The sequence below is a fragment of the Myotis myotis genome, unplaced genomic scaffold (assembly GCF_014108235.1).
Source record: "Myotis myotis isolate mMyoMyo1 unplaced genomic scaffold, mMyoMyo1.p scaffold_m19_p_2, whole genome shotgun sequence".
NCBI classification, from domain to species: Eukaryota; Metazoa; Chordata; class Mammalia; order Chiroptera; family Vespertilionidae; genus Myotis; species Myotis myotis.
This window is the reverse complement of record NW_023416324.1, coordinates 157926224-157950298: the sequence shown is the minus strand read 5'-3', so window position 1 is coordinate 157950298 and position 24075 is coordinate 157926224. Positions and strand designations below refer to the sequence as shown.

General features: G+C 38.2%; 1 protein-coding gene across 1 annotated transcript in view; it reads right to left on the bottom strand.

The window, feature by feature from the left end:
• The window catches only part of STXBP5L (syntaxin binding protein 5 like), a 223949-nt gene that overhangs the window by 44767 nt on the left and 155107 nt on the right, over positions 1-24075 (bottom strand). The window contains exons 20-22 of the mRNA XM_036351923.1: positions 23707-23772; positions 18172-18264; positions 4561-4611 (exon numbers count right to left, since the gene is read on the bottom strand). Of these exons, the coding sequence (XP_036207816.1) occupies positions 4561-4611; positions 18172-18264; positions 23707-23772 (210 nt within the window). The remainder of the gene's footprint in view (positions 1-4560; positions 4612-18171; positions 18265-23706; positions 23773-24075) is intronic.

Sequence of the window (24075 nt, the reverse complement as noted above, 5' to 3'; positions counted from 1 at the left end):
AACAATATATTCATAATGTAATATACCAGCAAAACTTGAATTCTAGAAAATTAATTTATTTTTAGGTGTTTTTTTTTTTTAATTCAAAATCGAGTTTATTAGGGAAGAGAAATGTCTGTATTTTTTTGTTTAGTGAAAAACTATCTTTTCATTATTAATATAAAAATGTTAGTTATAAGGCAATTTCTCATGAATCTGGTAATCTACCCTATCTAATAATAGAGAAACATGGTAATTAACTATAACTTCGCTACCCTTTCCATTGGCTAATCAGCGAGATATGCAAATTAACTGCCAACCAAGATGGCGGCCGGCAGCCAGGCAGCTGAAGCAAATAGGAGGCTTGCTTTCTCCAGTGATGGAGGAAGCCAAGGTTCCCCGCCTGCTGCTACCGGCCTCTGAGCTGCAGTCTAAGAAACAATGTTGCAATTATAGAAGCTAAACAAGCTCCAGAAACCTGCTTTTAGCTGTCAGAGCTGGAGCAAGCAGGACCGCAACAGTGTTACAATTATAGAACCCAAACAAACCCAGATCCCTGCTTTCAGCAGCCAAGGTCTCAGAGCTGGAGCTGAGCCTCAGAGCTAAAGCCAGCTCTCAGCTCCAGTGACAGCCATAGAAGGTAAATAAATACCAGGAAAAAAAAGAAAAAAAAGAAAAAAAGGAGAGGTTAGGAGCTTCAGTCACCCGCCAGCCTGAAAATGGCCCTCAGCCCCTCACCCAGACTGGCCAGGCACCCCAGTGGGGACCCCCACCCTGAAGGAGGTGTGACCAGCTGCAAACAGCCATCATCCTCTCATCCAGGCTGGCCAGGCACCCAAGCAGGACCCCCACCCTGATCCGGGACACCCTTCAGAGCAAACCAGCTGGCCCCCACCCGTGCACCAGGCCTCTATCCTATATAGTAAAAGGGTAATATGCAAACTGACCCTAACAGCAGAACGACTGGGGATGACTGGTCACTATGACACACACTGACCACCAGGGGGTAGATGCTCAATGCAAGAGCTGCCCCCTGGTGGTCAGTCGCGCTCACATGGGAGGAGCTCTGCTCAGCCACAAGTCAGGCTGATGGTTGCCAGTACAGCGGTGGTGGTGGGAGCCTCTCCTGCCTCCTCAGCAGCGCTAAGGATGTCCGACCTTAGTTTAGGCCTGATCCCCGCTGGCAAGTGGACATCCCCCGAGGGCTGCCAGGCTGCCAGAGGGATGTCTGATTGCCAGCTTAGGTCCAATCCCCCGGGGAGTGGGCCTAAGCCAGCAGGTGGTCATCCCCTGAGGGGTCCCAGACTGCAAGAGGGCATAGGCCGGGCTGAGGGACTCCCCCTCCCCCCGAGTGCACAAATTTTTGTGCAAAGGGCCTCTGGTATATATATATAAAAAGCTAATATGCAAAGTGTCCCCTCGGGTGTTCAAGCGGGAGACCAGGAGTTTGATCGCTTGCTATGACATGCTCTGACAACCAGGGGGTGGCATGGAACATGGCAGGCGAGCAGTGGCGGTGGTGGTGGGGCACTGAGGGAGTGAGGGAAGGTGGAGGTGAGGAGGAGGGGAGCTGCGTGGTACCTGTGCACAGGCAGGGAGGCGGGGAGGCAGGAACATGGTGGGTGACAAGTAGCAGCGGCGGGGAGGTGAGGAACCTGATCAGCCCTGATTGCTGGCTAGGCCTAGAGACTCTACCCATGCATGAATTTCATGCACAGGGCCTCTAGTTATTTTATAAAATGCATAAGTGACCAATGCATGAGATTTTTACTGTTTTACTATTATTTTATTGTTACTGTTATATTATTTCTGTTAAGGATTGTTGAAACAAAAAAGTTACATTAGTATCAACATTTGTCTTTAGTGAACAGCTTATATACACAGTTGCTAATGCCTTTAGGTAGATGAATATTATATATTAACTAGAGGCCTGGTGCATGAAATTCATGCACAGGTATGGTCCCTAGGCCTGGCCTGCGATCAGGGCCATCTTCCCCAGTTGCCCTGAGCCAGCCTCACCCCCCACTGCCACCCACCCTGGGTTCCCCATTCACCATTGGGTGATCGGTGCCTGACAGCCAGGGTAAAGGACCGAGAGGTTGGCTGTTCCCAATTGCTCACCAGCCCTGCTCCCACTGCAGGTGGCCATCAGGCGATTGGAGCCTGCTGGCCAGGGAAAGGGACCAAGAAGTGGTCAGTGCACCTCATAGTGACTGGTCCAGCAGTTCTGGTTGTTCTGCTGTTATAGACAATTTGCATATTATCCTTTTATTATATAGGATTTTTGCTTTAGATTCCCCCCTACCCTGCAGCCCTACAGTTCTAATTGCTCACTGAATGGGTAACATGGATGTCCCTATAGCAACTCAAACTCATTTTCCTTTCCTCTCAAATCAGGTATCCTCTATGAGAGCTACTCTCAACACTATGAAGTCATCTTTGGCTTCTCCTTTTCCCTCACTGTTCCCAGCTCTATCAGTTGTAAAGTCTCTCATGGCAATTCTTTTCCTCTTGTTCATTTTCATTGCTGTTATCCTGCTTCAGGCCCTCATTTGGCCTACTGCAAGAGTCTTAAACATCTTCTCCTTCATTAATGGATTATATACTATTGTATGTCTTGCTATAGCACATTACAAGCAACCCAAGGTATATTTTACATCAAGGTTTTACATTGGAAGAATTTACATACAGAAGACATTCATCCTCTTTCAGAAGCCTTATAATTTTTATTCTAGAAGTTTGTGGGAAACACGTTTTAAAAATATAATTATATTAACTACATATTTAGAGATAGAAATTTAATGAAATTTTATCATGAATCCCTTTAACTGTAAAATATCCTTTAGTAAAATAACAAGCACATGATTATTTTATCTTTTATATATATCTGAGTTTTCATAAGTGATCTTTGCTTTAAGTATGTATGAAAATAGTGAGAATGAAGCAATAGGAAGGGAGATAACTGAAAAAGACATGGAAAAACAGACATTGATAGAAATGGTCTATTAGTAAGTTTATTAATAACAACCATGCCTAACTGACCTCCAGATTAGAATGATAGCTAAGATTTCTTTGCAATTTCTAAAACTATAAAAAGTGGTTTGGATGTTTTCTTTCTTTTTTATTTTTTATTTTCAACATTTTAGGGAAAAAATTATGATTGTGGAAATTATATGAATATCAGAATGCATATTTTTCTAGATAAAAGTGTTAATCATTCTGTAAATAGTCTTCATTTGACAGGTGTTGCAGTATATGCTACACAAAATTATAAGTAGCTATAAGATTATAAGCTTTGCATGATATGTATTTGATTTAAATACACTTTTGCTACTAGTTGTGTGGCTATAGGCAAATCTGAATTTTTCATAGCCTTAACTTTCTAATTTGTAAAATGGGAACAATATCACCTACCTTATCTCAGATAATATACACATACCAGCATAGTGTCTGACACGTGGTAGGTCAACAAATGAAACTATAATGTTGATTTTTTTCCTTTGATGTCAATTACACTAGTAAAATACTAATTGACTTCATAATTTATTTATTAAATTAATATTATTGAGCTAATGATAATAAGTTTACTATATCAAAGCTTTACATTTTAAAAATACTCTACCTATTTTAATCAAATTCATATAAGATATTTGTGTGATTAGATTTTAAATTGAATAAACTATTTATCTCCCAGTTATTTAATTTAAATACAATGAAACTAAGTATATATCTATGCTTCATAAACTCTGGTTACCATGTTCTGTGATCTAGGTTCAAATTTTCAAACTAACATTTACTAATAGCATCTGTGAAACAGTTTTGTAAATTCTCAAGAATAATCCAAAGACCAATTATTATATTTTTGTTATTTTAACATGACATTAGGATTTAATGCTATGGTTTTAAGTCGGATTTAATGATATGGTTTTACGTCAAAATAAAGGAGATGAATAAAAAGGTAATTCAATTACATTTCAAAAAAGAAAAGCCGTGCTGGAACAAGCAGATAAAAATTCTGAAACAAAAATATATGAAGGCCTATTTAATAAAGTCTTATTTATTTCAGAGTTAGAATCAAGAATAATGCTGTGACCACCACAAAAAAGTAAACTAAAAGTGAATAGAATTTTCTGTAACTTCCCTAGAATAAAAAAAAATGACCAAACCTCCATTCTTATATATATCAGATTTTTTTTAAAGTAGCATTACTTCTAAATGATACTTATATAAAAACAGGAAAAATAATTCCAGAAAAAAAATGATGCTAATTTACATGATAACAGTCACAGAGGACCCATATGCGTGACTATTGAATGTTAAAAACATTTTAATGATAAAAAGAAAACAAAACATTATATACCTTTGTGTGTAATGATTTATAAAACATAATTTTATAAAATGATTATTAAATAAATGCTGAATGCTGCCAACAGAACTGTATGGTGATTTTTAGAAAGCTTTTTTGGAAAGACATCAAATACTGCCATCGAGGAAACTTGTGTTATTCATGGACTGGTTGGTAAAAATGTTCAGCCAAAAGAATGTAAGAGAACTTAAAATGTTGGCTTTTGCCTACCGTACCAAGATCAGCCTTAAGATCTGTTGGCAGACTTAACTTTCTTGATCCTTTAACTGAAACAACAGAAAAAGGAAAAAGGCAGTTGTTAATTATATAAAATTGAAGAGGAGTGTGGGGGAACAGTATGTCTTACAATATAATTATTAAAATCCTAATAAGCATTACTTTAGTGAGCATGTATGAAAGCAGAAAAATTGTTCAGTGTTAGTTCATTGCCATTCAGTAGTATATATTTAATATGCAAACAAAAACATGAGAAAAGTAATTGTTATTACAGTAAATATTTAAGTGTATCTTTACATAGTTTCTTTTTACATGTATGAGGAGTGATTTCTTATTTAATTTGGAAGTAACCCAAAACAATTTTAGATAAATCTAGTAGATAAAGAAGTATTGCAATAAAGCTATCAGGTCATATCATAAATAATGATAAGGGTAAAAACTGATGAACTTTGTCAACATTTTTTTGAAATAGAAAGAAAATTTTATTATAGATGTATATGAGGTAATCAAGGAAACTTTACCATGCCAATGGCAGGTGAAATGACTTCACTATTGAAAACTATACTGTTAAAGTCAGTAGATAAGAAAATATTGAAAATAAAATAATTTGAAAATAAATTTAATTATTATAAATCAAACTATCAGAAAATGTTTGAATAAACCAAGAATACTTCTGCAATTTATTGAAAAACATTACTCATTATTTATCTGTTAATAAAAGTTTTACATTGGGCATCTTATAAAAATATTTAACTGGGATGCATGTTATCATAGAAAGAAGTGCATTAGGAGAGATCATGTTAGAAATCTTTTCTGTCAATTAATATTTAAGACTCAAATTGCTACTATCAATTAATTTATACTTTCTAATGAGTAATTTAAAAAATATGCTTTTATTGATTTAGAGCAAGGGAGAGGGATAGAGAGATAGAAACACTGATGAGAAAGAAACATCAATCGGCTGCCTCCTGCACACCTCCTACCAGGGATTGAACGCACGCCCCAGGCAAGTACCCTAACTGTGTATCAAGTACCCTCCTGGTTAATGGGTTGCTGCTCAACTGCTAAGCTGCACCGGCCAAGTAATTTTTCACCACAAGGAAAGTACTTTAAAATAAAGATGCCAGATATAGTAGAAAGAATACTCTATTTAAAATCATAAAACATGGCTCACAAATTTCTGAATTGTTACCACCTAGATATATAGCTTTGAAAAAAATCACTTCATCAATTTGCAACTTAGAACCAAGAATATTAGTTCACATATAAAAAGTCTATCTCTATAGAGGAAGACATAAACAAATGGAAGAACATACCATGTTCATGGATTGGTAGAATCAACATCATTAAAATGTCCATACTACCTAAAGCAATCTATAGATTCAATGCAATACCTATTAAAATACCAACAGCATATTTCAAAGATCTAGAACAAACTCTCCAAAAATTCATCTGGAATAAAAAAAAGGCCCCGAATAGCAACAGCTATCCTGAGAAAGAAGAACAAAGTTGGAGGGATCACAATACCAGAGATCAAACTATATTACCAAACCACGTTTCTCAAAACTGCCTGGTACTGGCACAAGAACAGACCAATGGAACAGAATAGAGGACCCAGAAATTGACCCAAGACATTATACTCAATTAATATTCGATAAAGGAGTCAAGAGCATACAATGGAATCAAAACAGTGTCTTTAATAAATGGTGCTCAGAAATTTGGTCACATATATGCAAAAAAATGACACTAGACCACCAACTTACACCATACACAAAAACAAAGTCAAAATGGCTAAAGGACTTGAATGTAAGACAGGAAACCATAAAAATCCTACAAGACTACATAGGCAGCAAAATTGCACATATATGTCGTAGGAATATCTTTACAGACACAGATACTAGGGCAAGAGAGACTAAGGAGAAAATAAACAAATGGAATTGCATCAAAATAAAAATACTTCTGCACAGCAAAAGAAACCATCAATAAAACAACAAGAAAGCCCACTGCATGAGAGAACATATTTGCCAACGTTATCTCCAATAAGGGTTTAATCTCCAGCATTTACAGGGAACTCATACAACTCAACAAAAGGAAGATAAGCAACCTAATCAAAAAATGGGCAAAGGACCTAATTAGACACTTTTTGAAAGAGGGCATACAGAAGGCCAAGAGACATATGTAAACATGCTCAAAGTCACTGATCATCCAAGAGATGCAAATCAAAATGACAATGAGGTACCATCTCACACCTGTCAGAATGGCTATCATCAACAAATCAACAAATGACAAGTGTTGGCGAGGATGTGGAAAAACGGAACCTTTGTTCACTGCTGGTGGAAATGCAGACTGGTGCAGCCATTGTGGAAAACAGTATGGCGTTTCCTCAAAAATTTAAAAATGGAACTCCCATTTGATCCAGTAATACCACTTGTAGGGATATATCCCAAGAAAACAGAAACACCAATTAGAAAGGATATATGCACCCCTATGTTCATAGCAGAACAACTTACAATAGCCAAGATTTGGAAACAGCCTAAATGCCCATCAACAGATGAATGGATTAGAAAACTATGGTACATCTACACAATGGAATACTATGCTGCTATAAAAAAGAAGGAATTCTTACCATTTGCAGCAGCATGGATAGAACTGGAGAGCATTCTGCTAAGTGAAATAAGCCAGGAAGCGAAAGAAAAACACCACATGATCTCACTCATTTATGGATAATAAAGAACATTATGACCTGATGAACAAAAAGATAGATACAGAGGCAGAGAAGCATGAAACAGACTGTCAAATTACAGTGGGAAGGCTGGGGAGTGTTGTAGGGGGGAGGTAAGAGATCAGCCGAAGGACTTGTATGCATACATATAAGTATAACCAATGGACACAAGACACTGGAGGGGTGGGATGAGAGCATGTGCCAGGGGGTAGAGGAGGCCAGGGGAAGGTCAACGGGGGGAATAAAAGGGGAAATATGTACTACTATCTGTAATACTTTATTTTAAATAAAATAAAATTTAAAAAAAGTCTATCTCTAATGCTTCAGCTGGAATATGATTGGAATGTATTTTATAATAGGTTTTATAAAACCTAAATATAATATAAACAGAAATGTACGTTTTATGTGTCATAAAATACTACTCTTTATTACTGTTTTGATTTTTTCCCAACCATCAAAAAATTTAAAACCCATTCTTAATTTAAAAGTCATACCAAAATAGGTGGCAAGCTGGATTTAGCCTGTGGGCTGTAGTTTGCTGACTACAATATACCATGCTAAGCTACTTATAAAAAGAAGCTAAGTACTAACATTCTAATAAATGTAGTAACAGCAGGTAGTTTTCTCTATGAAAATACATTAGGAAATAATTCAAGATTAAGGGGAAATCAACAAATCAAATTTTAGCAATTTGGGTTTAGAATTAGCTGTACAAACAAAGGTATTACTTATATCAAAATATGGCAAACTATATAAATATATATAATAATTATGCTTTAGAAAGGGTTGCAAAATAAAGACTATTTTAAAAATTATGCTTTAGAAGGGGTTGCAAGTAAAGTATATTTTAAAAATTGATTCATAATTCAGATGAACTAAGGAAGTAGGTTATTTACTATTTAAATAATCTTTCATTTAATTTTTTAAATAGGAACTAATAATTTATTAGTTTAAATTTAAATATTAGTTATTATTTAAATAGGAACTAATAATTTATCTTTATAATTTATTGATTTGTTTTATAATTTCTTTTGTTTCTATTTGTTTTTAAATAGGGCACTTTAACATATCTATATAGTATTAGTTATTTCAAAAATGCATTACAAGTATGTTTTTAAAAAGAGGGCAAAGAGTCCTGCCTATTGGTCAATAAGCCTAGATGCATATAGCAGGACAATGACCACAATGCAAATGCCCTCCCTACTCTTTTAATGAAAAATTCACCTCCTAAAGTCCAGTATCTAACTTACTCTGGCTCTCAAATCTGCTCCATCTTTGGGAGCTCCGCCCCCCCCTACTTTGCCACTTACCATTTTTGGCTTCCTGTTTACTACTTTCTACCTGAAAATTGGGACCCCTCACAAACCCATCCTTATTTGTGTAGTGGAAAGGGGACAGGAATCATTAGATGGTGGGGTTAACTAGGGAACTTCTTTAATAAATGTTAATAACAGACCTTGGTTATCTACACTAATAAAAGAGAAACATGGTAATTGGCGTACGACCGCTACCCTTCCCATTGGCTAATCAGGGGAATATGCAAATTAACTGTCAGCCAAGATGGTGGCCGGCAGCCAGGCAGCTTGAAACTAACATGAGGCTTGCTTGCTTCAGTGACGGAGAACTCCAACGTTCCCCGCCGGCCACTGCAGGCCTCTGAGCTGGCAGTTTCAAACATTGTAACAAATATAGACGCTAAAAACCCCCCCAGAAACCAGCTTTCAGCGAGCTGGGATCTCAGAGTTGGAGTCAGAGCTGGAGTTATACATTGTTTCGATTACCTACTTTCAGCAGCGGAGGCCTAAGAGCTGGAGCCTCAGAGCTAAAGCTGGCCCAGAATTAAAAAAGAAAAAAGAAAAAAAGAAGCAATTGGGAGCTTCCGTCACCCACCAGCCTGAAAACAGCCCTCAGCCCCTCACCCAGACTGGCCAGGCACTCCAGTTGGGACCCCCACCCTGAAGGGTGTGTGACCAGCTGCAAACAGCCCTCAGCCCCTCACCCAGGCTGGCCAGGCACCCCAGTGGGGACCCCAACCCTGAAGGGTGTGTGACCAGCTGCAAACAGCCATCATCCCCTCACCCAGGCTGGCCAGGCACCCCAGTGGGGACCCCCACCCTGATCCAGAACACCCTTCAGGGCAAACCAGCCAGCCCCACCCATGCACCAGGCCTCTATCCTATATAGTAAAAGGGTAATATGCCTCCCAGCACCGGGATCAGCGGAGCAGAGAGGCCTCCCGGCGCCGGGATCAGCGTGACAGGGGGCAGCGCCCAAACCTCCTGATCAGCCCTGCTCTGTGCCTGATACGGGGGAGCTCCCCAACCTCTGATCGCCCTGCGGCTCTGTGTGTGACAGGGTACGGCGCCCCAACAATCTCCCCCTCCCCCCCGCCCATGGGCCCTGCTCTGTGTGTGACAGGGTAGAGCCATAACCTCCCCATTGGCCCTGCCCCGAGTGCGAGAGTGGCGGCGCCCCAACCCCCTGATCGGCCCTGCTCGGTGGGTGATAGAGGGCGGCGCCACAACCCCCACCCCTCCCATGGGCCCTGCTCTGTGTGTGATGGGGTAGAGCCATAACCTCCCCATCGGCCCTGCCCTGAGTGTGAGAGTGGTGGCATCCCAACCCCCTGATCGGCCCTGCTCTGTGGGTGATAGAGGGCGGCGCCCCAACCCCCTGATCCGCCCTGCTCTGTGTGTGACTGGGGGCGGTGCCCCAACTCCCCTATCGGCCCCACTCTCTGAGTGACAAGGGGGAGCTCCTCAACCCCTGGATTGGCCCTGCTCTGTGCGTGACAGGGGACGGCGCCCCAACTCCCCAATCGGCCCTGCTCTGAGCCCGACCAGGGGCTGCACCTAGGGATTGGGCCTGCCCTCTGCCATCCGGGAGCAGGCCTAAGCCAGCAGGGCATTATCTCCTGAGGGGTCCCAGACTGCTAGAGGGCACAGGCTGGGCTGAGGGACCCCCCCTTCCCCCCGAGTGCACAAATTTTTGTGCACCGGGCCTCTATTTTATTCATAGAATGATCCTCTTCTTCCCTTGTTAAACTAGTAAACTCCTATTCATCCTTCAAAACAGCTAAAAGAAGAAAAAATCACCTCCTTTCTGAAGGCGGCCTCAAATTCAAAGTTTTATCTGGTGCTATTAATATTTGTAGCATTTGTGCACATCTTCTTTATACTTAACACATTTTATTGTACTTTTTTCTTTTTTTACTGTGCCCACTACCCACTAACATCCTGAAACTTGGAGTTCTCCAAAGATGGAGGTTGTATTCAAAATACCTAAAAAAGTATTGGCATACAGTAGGTGTACAATAAATGTTTCCTCAGTGAATGTTAAAACACTAGTAAAGCTGGAAGGTAGGGGTGAAGAGTTATTCTGAAGACTGAGAAAGCATGCCCATGTGTTAGAGCAATATGTTACACATTAACATTTGAGAAATTTGGGTTGGGAGATGTATGAGGCAAGAGGGAGTAAGAGGCAAGTAATCTTGGAAATATATAGAATGAAAACAATACATATTAACCTTTGCAATATGCTCCTGAGAATGCAGCTCTGAATTTCTTCACTTTTACTATTATCTAGGCTAAAGCATACGCACCACTATAATTTCATATTGTTAGCCAAAAGGGAGAAAATGGGAAATACAGACTACTCACTACTCACTGGCTTAGCATACTACACAGAAAAGAAAGATGGAGAATCTTGGGTCAAAAGAACCTTAGAAGTCATCCAGTCGAATATCCTCTCAATGCAAGTATTTCTCCTACAACATTCTTGACATCCTAACTGAATACTTCCGCAACAGAAACTTTCAAAGGTATTTTTAAAAATCCAATTTGGGGTTTGCTATAATTGTTACAGGATTTCCTTCCTTTGAGCTCAAAGAACTTTCCATTATCCCTTACTAATTTATCCCACTTCTAACCTCTGGATCAATAAGGAGTAACTGATTCATACTCTCACATGCCAGATCTTAAAGTACCTGAAGAGACTTAGGGGCCACCCCCGGGTACTCTCAATAGATCAGCAGAAATTTGTATTTTAAAAAGTGTTGCTGGTGATACGGATGCAAAGAGGGTGGCAGATCACATTTGGAGAAATAATGTTTTATGGTTTTATGAACAGTAACCAACCTATGGGATTTGTACTTCCACAAAAAATACTTCTTGAGATGCATCTCAGATTTCCCATACAAGACATGCCATACTGTCCTTAGTGGTTAAATTAGATATAGATACAGATATAGATATCACTTTGCTGAGCTTAAGATCATTATTATTAGTTACATATATACTAAGGAAACAGATACTATTTAGAGTAACTGAAAAAATTTTCATCATAACTGTATTTGATCTTCCATTTTCTAATGAGGAATAAAAGATGGTGCTTTAACGCCCTTATTAGAAGAGGCTGGATACTCCCCTTCCCCCATCTGTAAGCTACACAAAGACTTTTGCTTTTCTGCTGGTATTTGATGAAGCGAAGCCCAGTGATCAAGAATACAAGTAAAATCAACATCATTAAAATCTCCGTATTACCAAAGCAATCTATAGATTCAATGCACTCCCCATTAAAATACCAATGGCATATTTCAAAAACCTAGAAGAAACTCTTCTAAAAATTCATCTGGAATAAAAAAAGAACCTGAATGGCTGCAGCGATACTGAGAAAGAACAAAGTAGGAGGGATCTCAATACCAGATATCAAGCTGTATTACAAAGCTACCGTTCTCAAAACTGCTTACTACTGGCACAAGAACAGACATATAGACTAATGGAATGGAATAGAATAGAGAACTCAGAAATTGACCCAAACCACTATGCTCAATTATTATTTGACAAAGGAGGCAAGAGCATACAATAGAGTGCAGATAGTCTCTTCAATAAATGGTGTTGGGAAAATTGGATAGATACATGCAAAAAAATGAAACTAGACCACCAACTTACACCATACACAAAAATAAACTCAATATAGCTAGATAAAGGACTTAGACAGAAGATGGGAAACCATAAAAATCTTAGAGGAATCCACAGGCAGCAACATCTCAGACATATACTGAAGCAGTATCTTCACTGATACAGCTCCTAGAGCAATGGAAACTAAAGAGAAAATAAACAAATGGGACTACATCAAAATAAAAAGCTTCTGCACAGCAAAAGAAACCATCAACAAAACAACAAGAAAGCCCACTGCATGGGAGAACATATTTGCCAATGTTATCTCCAATAAGGGTTTAATCTCCAGCATTTACAGGGAACTCATATAACTCAACAAAAGGAAGATAAACAATCTAATCAAAAAATGGGCAATGGCCCTAAATAGACACTTTTCTAAAGAGGACATACAGAAGGCCAAGAGACGTATGAAAATACGCTCAAAGTCACTAATCATCCAAGAGATGCAAATCAAGCCCTAACCAGTTTGGCTCAGTGGATAGAGCATCGGCCTGCGGACTGAAGGGTCCCAGGTTCGATTCTGGTCAAAGGCATGTACCTTGGTTGCGGGCACATCCCCAGTAGGGAGTGTGCAGGAGGCAGCTGATCGATGTGTCTCTCTCATCGATGTTTCTAACTCTCTATCTCTGTAAAAAAAAAAAATCAATAAAATATATTAAAAAAAAAAAGAGATGCAAATCAAAACGACAATGAGGTACCATCTCACACCTGTCTAATGGCTATCATCAACAAATCAACAAATGACAAGTGTTGGCGAGGATGTGGAAAAAAAGGAACCTTTGTTCACTGCTGGTGGAAATGCAGACTGGTGTAGCCACTGTGGAAAACAGTATGGAGTTTCCTCAAAAAAACTAAAAATGGGACTTCTATTTGACCTTGTAATCCCACTTCTAGGAATATATTCCAAGAAACTAGAAACACCAATCAGAAAGGATATCACCCCTATATTCACAGCAGCACAATTTACAATAGCTAAGATTTGGAAACAGCCTAAGTGCCCATCAGCAGATGAGTGGATTAAAAAACAGTGGTACATCTACAGAATGGAATACTACGCTGCTGTAAAAAGGAAGGAACTCATACCATTTGCAACAGCATGGATGGAACTGGGGAGCATTATGCTAAGTGAAATAAGTCAGTTAGAGAAAGATAAATGTCACATGATCCCACTCATTTGTGGAATATAAACAACATAAACTGATGAACAAAAACAGATCCAGAGATAGTGAAGCATCAATCAGACCGTCAAACCTCAGAGGGAAGGCAGGGGAGGGTGGGGGTATGGGGGAGATCAACCAAAGGATTTGTATGCATGCATATAAGCCTAACCAATGGACACAGACACCAGGGGGGCGAGGGCATGAGCGGGGAGGAAGGGTGGGGGGAATGGTGGGATAAGGACACATGTAATACTTTAATCAATAAAGAAAAAAAAGAATACAAGTAAGTTGGATTCAGATCGTGACTCAACTATTTGCTAACTGGGTGACCCTGGTCTAGTAGTTACTTAATCTCAGGAAGATTGTGTTTCTCTTCCTCTGTAAAATGGGGGATAATAATATTCCCTACTCCATAGGAATCTTATTAGCCTTAAGTAAGGAAATGTGTGTTAAGTATTTAGCATGGTGTGGTATACAACAACCATTCAATATTAGCTATTATTTTCATTATCAACGTAGTTGGCAAGAAAATATTGTCATTCTATGGTATTCTATATGACTTATCTATGTATAAAAATGACTTATCTGGGCATTGCCCTACTTAAAATAGAGTCACAGGATTAAACACAGCACACTTGATAAAACCTCCACTTAGGCTGAAACCGGTTTGGCTCAGTGGATGGAGCGTCGGCCTGCGGACTGAAGGGTCCCAGGTTCGATTCCGGTCAAGGGCATGTACCTGGGTTGCGGGCACATCCCCAGTGGGAGATGTGCAGGAGGCATCTGATCGATGTTTCTCTCTCATCGATGTTTCTAACTCTCTATCTCTCTCCCTTCCTCTCTGTAAAAAAATCAATAAAATATATATTTTAAAAAACAAAAAAACAAACAAAAAAACCTCCACTTATACATAGTATTAATTCTTTACTCTGCACAACAGTACTTCCTAAGAACCTACTGTCTTTTTAAGAATAATGACATCCCACACTTGATTCATAACACTCTAAAAATCTCTCCTTTGCTATAAAAAATCTCTTTAAATTATGTTGTATATCATCATATAGAATAGTATCTTTAATCCTTCACATTTTGAAAAACTGCCTGTCTTGGCTGATAGGCAATAACCCAACAAATAGTGCCACAGGTAATCCAGCTATGGGGCAGGGAATATAGCTGCAGGAAGTGTTTGATTTCTTATGATCCTAGTCCTGTTAGATTCTGGGCAAATTGTCATGAAATTCTTCTCGTTACTTTAACATGTTGCTGCATACATTTTTAAAAATAAAAGCAATATTTAAAAAATCATAACTGTACCCTAAAAAGGTGAAATTTATTCTATATAAGTAAATCTCAAATTTGAGTTTAAAAAAAGAAAAAAGTTTGAAGGAAAGCATCCCCAAAGATATGGTTAATCACTTACCTAATCACATCTATCACCTTCTGGCTTACCTAGAAATTGTTAGGAGGAATGGCATAAGAGATGAAAGATGATGCAAATGAGTGAAAGAATCAGCTGATGGCAAAATGCATATTAATATTTATGTATAAATTCAGACCTAAAGATCAGGCAATGGCAGAGCCCTGCAATAGCACCAGATTACAAAACTTTACAGGACTATTTATCTCCACTCCTATATTTTCTGCCTCCTAAACTCAGGTTGTTCTAGTCATGAGGCAGAGTATTCTGGTGGCTTCCCATAGCTATGCCAGAATGAGGTCATATGTTCAACCCTATCTTTGATCTTCAGCTCTATCTTGAATATTTAGCCCTAAATAGTGACAACAGGGTTTTGCCTAGGGGGCTTCATGTATCTTGTTTTTATCATCCCTGTCAATCACCTGTATATTCATATGCCCTTTTCCTAACTTGTAATTCAGTTCAAAGTCAATAGATAGATAGTGCAGCCTAGTTCAACAGAGGGATTTTGGTATTGGCTTCAATAAGTCTCAGACAGATCCATGGTTCTGTATTTGAATAAAAATGTTAGGAACTGAGTGATCCTGAATAGGTTAAAATATCAAATGAAAAGAGCGAGGTTCAATGTTTCTAATTCAAAGCTTGGAATCAGTTTTTTTTAAAAAAAATATATATTTTTATTAATTTCAGAGAGAAAGGGAGAGGGAGAGAGGTAGAAACATCAATGATGAGAGAAAATCATTGATCGGCTGTCTCCTGCACGGCTCCCCGCGCCCCCCCCCCCCCCTAGGGATCAAGCCCGCAACCTGGGCATGTGCCCTTGACTAGCATCAAACTCAGGACCCTTCAGTCTACAGGCAGAAACTCTATCCACTGAGCCAAACCAGCTAGGGCTGATTAGTTGTTTCTTGATTAAAAACAACTGGATTGACTTTTTGGTTTCCAATGAAGTATTTCTACTTTATTATAAATAAAATATAACTAATGGTTGGAAATTTAAAATGGTCAAGGAGACCAAATTCAGTCTCTTTGGGCCATAGATATTCATTATTGTGTTTTTAATAACTACTACTATATGTTACTGAGAATCTATGTTTTGTACACTAGCACACAGTTAAGAAACTTGGCTAAAGTTAGAATGGTAGAAAGTGGCAGGGTAAGTCAAATTTCTGATTCTAAAGCTATGTCCTTTCCACTAAGCAACATGGTCTTCCTGATTTAGATGCCACCTGTGTGGCCTAGATATCTTCGTAAAATAAATCTAACACTAAATTAAAAGTTGTTTATATGAAAATGTTTTTAAAGTTTATAGATTAACTGACTGATTGAAATATAGTAATAAATTTCATTTGTCTCTATGTTCCCTAAGCCAGAAACTAAGATAAAAAACACCTGGTGTGTAATATGCATACACATACATTTTGGGGTCACTATGCCATGATGGAGTCCTGAAAGGTATACATGCTTATAATTTTGTTGCCATTTTCCTTTTTTTTTTTTTTTGTTCTTTGGACATGGCTAAGATATAGCCAGGCAAAGAGGTACCTTTTTCAGAGTTTGCCCTAGCATAAAAATGTTTAATGTCATGACTACTTTTATTATTACTTTAAAATATGTATTATTTCTATCTAGATGTTAATGAATTGGTGACTTTTTATAAGTATCATTTGAACAAGTGTTAAATAATTATGAAAATATATTTTGTTCTTGTCTATCTTGAACTATAAACTCCCAGAGAGAACCTGGTTCTTCCACATACTTTTTAAAGATGCAAATAAGAGATCAAATAATTTGGGGTCAGAGGACCTTGAAGTCTGAAGAATTGGGTTGGTTCAGGCTAAGCTATTTACTAATAGGGTAACCTTGGGCAAGTTATAGATTTTTCTTGGCCATAATTTCTCCATCCATACAAAATGAGAATAATACCAATGTTACAGGGTTGCTATAGTATTAAATAATACACATGAAAAATACCTTGTTTGTTTTGAAGTGCTATACTAGTGTTGATTACAATTTTTAGCAAACAAGGCTTAATAAATTTAAAAAGTGGTGATAATTGATTTTTTAAAAATATATTTTTATTGATTTCAGAGAGGAAGGGAGAGGGAGAGAGATAGAAACATCAATGATGAGAGAGAATCATTGATCAGCTGCCTCCTGCATGCCCCCTACTGTGGATTGAGTCCGCAAACCGGGCATGTGCCCTTGACTGGAATCGAACCCGGGACCATTCAGTCTGTAGGCTGATGCTCCATCCACTGAGTCAAACCAGCTAGGGTGATAATTTGATTTTTATGAACTATAAAAACTAAAAATTATTTTCAAATCTCGTTTTTTTCTGGAATTTAAATGGTAAACTATGTTTCTAATGTTTCATGCAAAATATATTTCTTAAGTTCTTCTGTATTTGTCAAAATATTGTTCATGACTCAGCAGCTTCTCACTTTTCAATGCTTGGATGTCATATTTCAATTGTGATTTTTTTTTGTAACTCATATTTTTCATTTTATTAATAAAAAACAGGAAAAAATTTTAAAATCATAGGCTTTACAACCAAATGTAACTAACTAGTAATTCTCCTCAGAAAAAGGCATATCATAGAGTTCTTGTATTATGTAAGAAAAAAAGAAACTACTGTCTGAAAAATTACTGTCTGGAAAACTGTTGATTTCAATTATCTTTAGGTTTCTTGGTTGCTGAATTTATTTAGGGTTTAGAGTATTGATAATTCATGGTTTTTAAAGTTGCAGATATGGTCACAACCACTCTGTAATAGTTTCCTAATTAAGGAAGCTGCATAACTTGAGTTTGCTTATGATTTGGCCCCTATGAGCACCATCAAATATCCAATAACTACATAAAATTCAGATTATAGGACCTAACTTTCTGCTCTATTTTTGAGAGAACATTGTTCCTTTGAGGCAGTTCTTTCATGTAGTTCCCATGATCATCATAGTTGTTTCTGATCATAGAAAATATTTAATTTTATTATGAAGAATTATAGAAAATTTTTATAAAACCACTTTATTTCTTGGCCCTTAAGTTTTCCCCGAATTCTATGTTGGCTCCTCCATATTTTCTTATAGGCCTGATAAAATAATTTAGGTGTAGAGTAGAAAACAAAGTTCTATGGAACATTTCAAAATTGTTAACAAAACCCTTAAGGGTTCTGCTTTCTATTCATGAAGTCAGTGTTAACCATTGCTTCGGGGAAATTTGTCTTCATTCACCACGAGGGATCTGTGTTCCAGCACAACAAATAAGAATAAAGCTTTTGATACAAATTGTGAAGTCTAGAAAATTGTGGTGGTAGGAATAACTTGTTTGTTTATGAAAGAGATTTTCACTTTCACCTGGCAAATGATGTACTTGATTCCTCTGTCTCACAGCTGGTATTTCATTCCTATAAAAGCCAGGTGCTGCCTCGGGAGTTCTGGTAGGAAGTCCTAAAGAAAAGGAATAAAAAGACTTTTGGCATGTAATTTCTTAGTCCAAGTGAACCAAGAATGTTTACCTTAGAGGCAACTTTTGTGGTAACTATGTAGAAGGGTCTCCGTTTTATGCCTTTATCTGTGTATTTTGGTACTGCCCCAAAGAAGACTTGTTTAAAGGGAAGAAGATTTCTTCTTTGGAATTCCAGGTGTATAGAATCACACAGAAGGAGCATTCAGAACAGGCTCTAAGAACTAGTTATAACTCATATTTGAGAACAGACCTGGTTACTTCCTTATTAGTATTTTGAGACATTCGCCCCCATGATATTTTAATAAATATATCTTTATTAAAGATGCCTAAATAAATATATTTTATGAAAACAAATATCACCCTAACCCTCACTTGAATTTGATAGTATAAGAAGTCTATTGTATATTGTGGATGGTGAGAATCATGAGGATGGATGGCTGTATAGGTATTAGGACCTAATGCCAGTCTACAAAAAGATATTCATCTGAGCAAATGATTTTTAAAGGCACAGCTTCAAGGAAGACAAAGTAGAAAAATTCACACCTGTGAACAGACATAACCCTACAGTTGAAGGCTTCATTAGCTTTCAACTCTTTGTCCAAAGAAAAAGGTATTGTTTCCAGTCTAGGGGATTGTAATTCTTTGCCAAGGGCTGAATGTTAGCTCCTGCTCACCCCTTTGAGAGGTATGTTTATGTAGTAAACACACTGCCCACGATCTTACCTGGTAAGAGAAGAAGGATTACAGTTTTAAGAAAAAAACGACTAACAATTTGTAAAATTATTAGTTTAATGTTGGTTTCTGTAGATATACTGTCAGCTCCATTTGGCATGGAGTGTTTATTTTGTGCATTAGTTTATTCTCAGTGGAAAACATCTTATCTAAGTATAGATGCTGAAAAATATTTGTTGAATAGTTGGTGAATAATTAAATATGAAATGACTACATTTTCCTGGAAGCTGAGAACATCAGCTTTCTGGTTGGCTCACTGGGATTCTTTCAGCTCCTAATTCCTACTCTGTTCTCTCACATTATCCTAAGGAATCCTATCTAATAAAAGAGAAACATGGTAATTGGCGTACAACCGCTACCCTTCCCATTGGCTAATCAGGGCGATATGCAAATTAACTGCCAGCCAAGATGGCAGCCGGAGGCCAGGCAGCTTGAAACTAACACCAGGCTTGCTTGCTTCATTGACGGAGGACTGCAACGTTCCCCGCCTGCCTTGCCGGTCTCTGAGCTTGCAGTTTAAGAAACATTGTAACAAATATAGAAGCTAAACAAAACCCCAGAAACCAGCTTTCAGAGATCTGGGATCTCAGAGCTGGAGTTAATATAGAGTTTCAATTATAGAACCGAAACAAACCAGATACCTGTTTTCAGCAGCTGAGGCCTCAGAGCTGGAGCCAAGCCTCAGAGCTAAAGCTGGCCCAGAATAAAAAAAGAAAAAAAGAAAAAAAGGAGCAGTTGGGAGCTTCAGTCCCAGCCTGAAAACAGCCCTCAGCCCCTCACCCAGACTGGCCAGGCACCCCAGTGGGGACCCCCACCCTGAAGGGTGTGTGACCAGCTGCAAACAGCCATCATCCCCTCACCCAGGCTGGCCAGGCACCCCAGTGGGGACCCCCACCCTGATCCAGGACACCCTTCAGGGCAAACCAGCTGGCCCCCACCCATGCACCAGGCCTCTATTCTATATAGTAAAAGGGTAATATGCCTCCCAGCACCGGGATCAGCGGAGCCTGGAGGTCTCCTGGCACCAGGATCAGCGTGACAGGGGGCAGCGCCCAAACCCCCTGATCGCCCTGCGGCTCTGTGTGTGACAGGGGCGGGGCCACAACCTCCCTATCCACCCTGCTCTGTTCGTGACAGGGGGGAGCTCCCCAACCCCCTGATCGGCCCTGCTCTGTGCGTGACAGGGGGGAGCTCCCCAACCCCCTGATTGGCCCTGCTCTGTGCGTGACAGGGGGTGGCGCCACAACCTCCCCATCGACCCTGCCTTGAGTGTGACAGGGGGCAGTGCCCCAACCCCCCAATCGGCCCTACCCTGAGCGTGACTGAGGGTGGCATCACAACCTCCCAATCCGCCCTGCTCTGTGCATGACAAGGGCCGGCGCCCCAACTCCCCAATCAGCCCTGCTCTGAGCCCGACCAGGGGTTGCACCTAGGGATTGGGCCTGCCGTCTGCCATCCGGGAGCAGGCCTAAGCCAGCAGGTCGTTATCTCCTGAGGGGTCCCAGACTGCGAGAGGGCACAGGCCGGGCTGAGGTACCCCCCCTCCCCCCCGAGTGCACAAATTTTTGTGCACTGGGCCTCTAGTATATTTAATAGTCCGAAACCTCACTCTACTTGTAGTTTATTGGGCTAAAAAGAAGTTTGAGATCCATGTAGAAAATCAGTTATAAAATGATTACTGGCCTCCAGCTTCTGTAATTTCCAACCTTTCTTACTCAGATATATGTGTGTCAATGTTTTAATCTGTTTTTAGCACAGGGATGAGGGTCTGAGATCCCAAAATAGATACTGAGAGGTCAATAACTACTGAAAAAAGTAATACTTAAACAAATTTCACAAAGCCAATGTTCTCAAGTGGTTCAAAGACCATTAGAACTTGTTAGAAAGGCAAAGTCTCAGGCCCCACTCTAGACTTACTGAATTGGAATCCAGCTCTGGCATTCAGCAATCTGTGTTTTAACAAACTGTACAAAATTCTGACATAGAGTTAAGTTTCAGAACTACTTCATTAGGAAACAAGTGAAGAAAACTTTTGGCTCTTAAATACTATGTATGCATATAAAGGGGAAATATACCCAGAAACAAACAAAATTATTATTAGTCAGACCTAATGAGCTGTTTATTAGTGTATAAACCAAGGAGACTTGTTAGGATGCTGCTTTTCTTATTTTTTCAAAAGTTAGAATGTATTACAAATATTCTAGTTACTCTTAATTATATATATATGTATATATGCATATACATATACATATATATATCTGTCATTCATAAGTCATTTAAACATTTTAATTGTTTATATTTTCATTCTTTTCTACCTCTAGAGATAAGCTTCATGAGTTTTGTAGACGACTGTTAAAGTCTTAAATTTGCTTTTTTCATAGTTATACTTTAGTTGTATGAGACTGGGCTAAAAAGTCTGCATTTATCCCATGTTTTCCCTGATAATCTAGATTGGATGCAGTAAGTCCTATAACAATAGCAAGAGATTGTAGAATGTAGTTTTATGTGTATGTGTTGCTATGGTATTCTGGAAACAGTATTGGACATATTCACCTTTGTGGACTTAAAAAGACCCCTTCATATACACACTTATTTTTCTTTTTCATGGTAAATGAATGACACAAACAAATATTGATTATTTTCAATATTAAATAAGATAAATTAAACTCTGTTGGCACTTTCCGCAGAAAAGTATACTTCACATATTATAACAAATATAATATATAATGATGAAAAAGCTTTTAAAAGAAAAAAAATCTCTTAATTCCTCAATTAGGATTATTTATAATTTAAAATTGCTACGAAAGAAGAGCAGAACCTGACCAGCAAACCAGTCTCAAGCCACTGAAATGATCAATTAATTTTATTAGTCAATCATTGCTGTCCCAACTAACAGAATTCAAATGTATTCAAAATCTTTCTGATTTGGAGAAATCTAGTTGATTGCATGCAAATTCCTCTGAGTCTGCCAAAAAAATAAAAAATAAAATAAAAATGTGATGGTGGTGTTTCCAGAACTGCTCTAACATTAATAAAAGAAGAAACACCAACCCTGGCCAGGTAGATCAATTGGTAGCATTGTCTCAATACACCAGGCTATGAGTTCAATCTTTCGTCAGGGCACATACAAGAACCAATCAATGAATGCAAAAATAAGTGGAACAACAAATCGATGTTTCTCTCTCTCCCTCTAAAAAAATCAATAATAAAAAAGAAGGAATATCATAGGCAGAGAGGGCAAAAAGCAGGATGTCTAACTAGAAACCACAGCAATTATCATAATTATGAAATACTGTAAGACTTATCCCTGAGATTGAGAATAAGGAAAACATGTTTGCTAACACTATATCTATTCAACATTGTATTGGGGGTTCTAGCTAATTTCTTCCTTTAGAAAGAAGAAATAGAACTGTCATTTTAACAGGGGGTATAATCAGATGCATAAGTAATTCAAAAGGATTTACAAGTTATTGGAGTTAAATAAATTTATCAAGTTTCCTGGATATAAATTTAATATATAAAAATTAGGATGGACCTAGAAAACATTACGCTAAATATAATAAGCCAGTCAGAGAAAGACAAGTACCATATGATTTCATTCATATGTGGAATTTAATGAACAAACTGAACTAACATGCAAAATAGAGAAAGACTGAGAGAGAGCAGGCAGACAGCTCTGATGTGGGGGGGCTTAAGGGGTGGAGGGATTGAGCAAAAACAAAAGAGAGATACAAATGTATTGATTATATATTATGTCATAGACTAATCTATGCATTACCTATGGGGAATGTTTCACTCATTGCAGGAATACATAGGTGAACCTAGTGTGTGCAATGCTTGTAATCTTCTGGGAAATATATTTTAAAAATGCCATTAAAAATAATGTGGAAAAAATTAATTGTATTTTTATATTCTAGCCCCCAAAATAAGAAAAATAAATTTTAAAATTTACAATATAAAAAATTAAATACAAAGGATTGAATCCAATGAAAGATGTGCAAGACCTCTACAAAGAAGACTAAAAATATTTCTGAATGTAAAGAAGTAAAGAAGAGATAAATGGAGAGATACCAAGTGGAAAATTCAATATTGTTGAATGCTAATTTTGCACAATTAATCTATAGATCCAATGAAATTGCAATCACTATCCAACATATTTTTTTGTGTGCAAACTAATTGTTTCAAAAAGCTAACACAAAAGACCAAGAAGAACTATAACATTCTTTAAAAAGAACCACAAAAACAAAATTGAAAATCCTATACTATCAAAGAGATGAAGGGAGAGGGAGAGAGAGATAGAAGCATCAATGAAGAGAGAGAAGCATCTATCAGCTGTCTCCTGCACACCCCCTACTGGGGATGGAGCCTGCAACCAGGGCATTTGCCCTGACCAGAAATTGAACCATGACTTCGTGGTCGATGTTCAACCAGCAAGTCACACTGGCCAGGTTAAAATGTCTTTAAAAGTATTGCACTAATATCTCTGATGTTAATTTTTCAAGAAGCCAAAATATTTTTACAAACATTTATTTCTATTTAATTTTGGAATCAAATTTGCTTATGGTTAATTACAGAAACTGAATTAACACCTTACTAAAATTACAAATCTTACATTATAAGAATTCTGAAAATAAAGCAGTAGATTTTGACAGTGAGTTAGCAGATGCCTGAAAAATACCACTCATGTTTACCTGAAGTGGGAGACTTGCAGCGCTCAAGTTCCAGGGGGACTGGACTGTCATTCAGCTCAGTTAAACCTGAAAATAAAATGATAAAAAAATAAGGTAAAATTTGCTAACACTTTGTACATAATTCTTAATTCCTACAAGTTTTAAAGTTTTCCTTGTGAAAACTACTTTTCTATGCTCATTTATGACCATTTGTGTTCATCTTTTTAAGTTAAAATACAGTTGGCATAAAATATTAGTTTCAGGTGGTTGACATTTATATATCATAATTACAATGTGATCACCACACAAAGTCTAGTAATCATTCGTCACTGTGCCAATCCTCCCTTTGGCAACAACCATTAATTTGTTCTTTATTTTTATTTTGTTTTG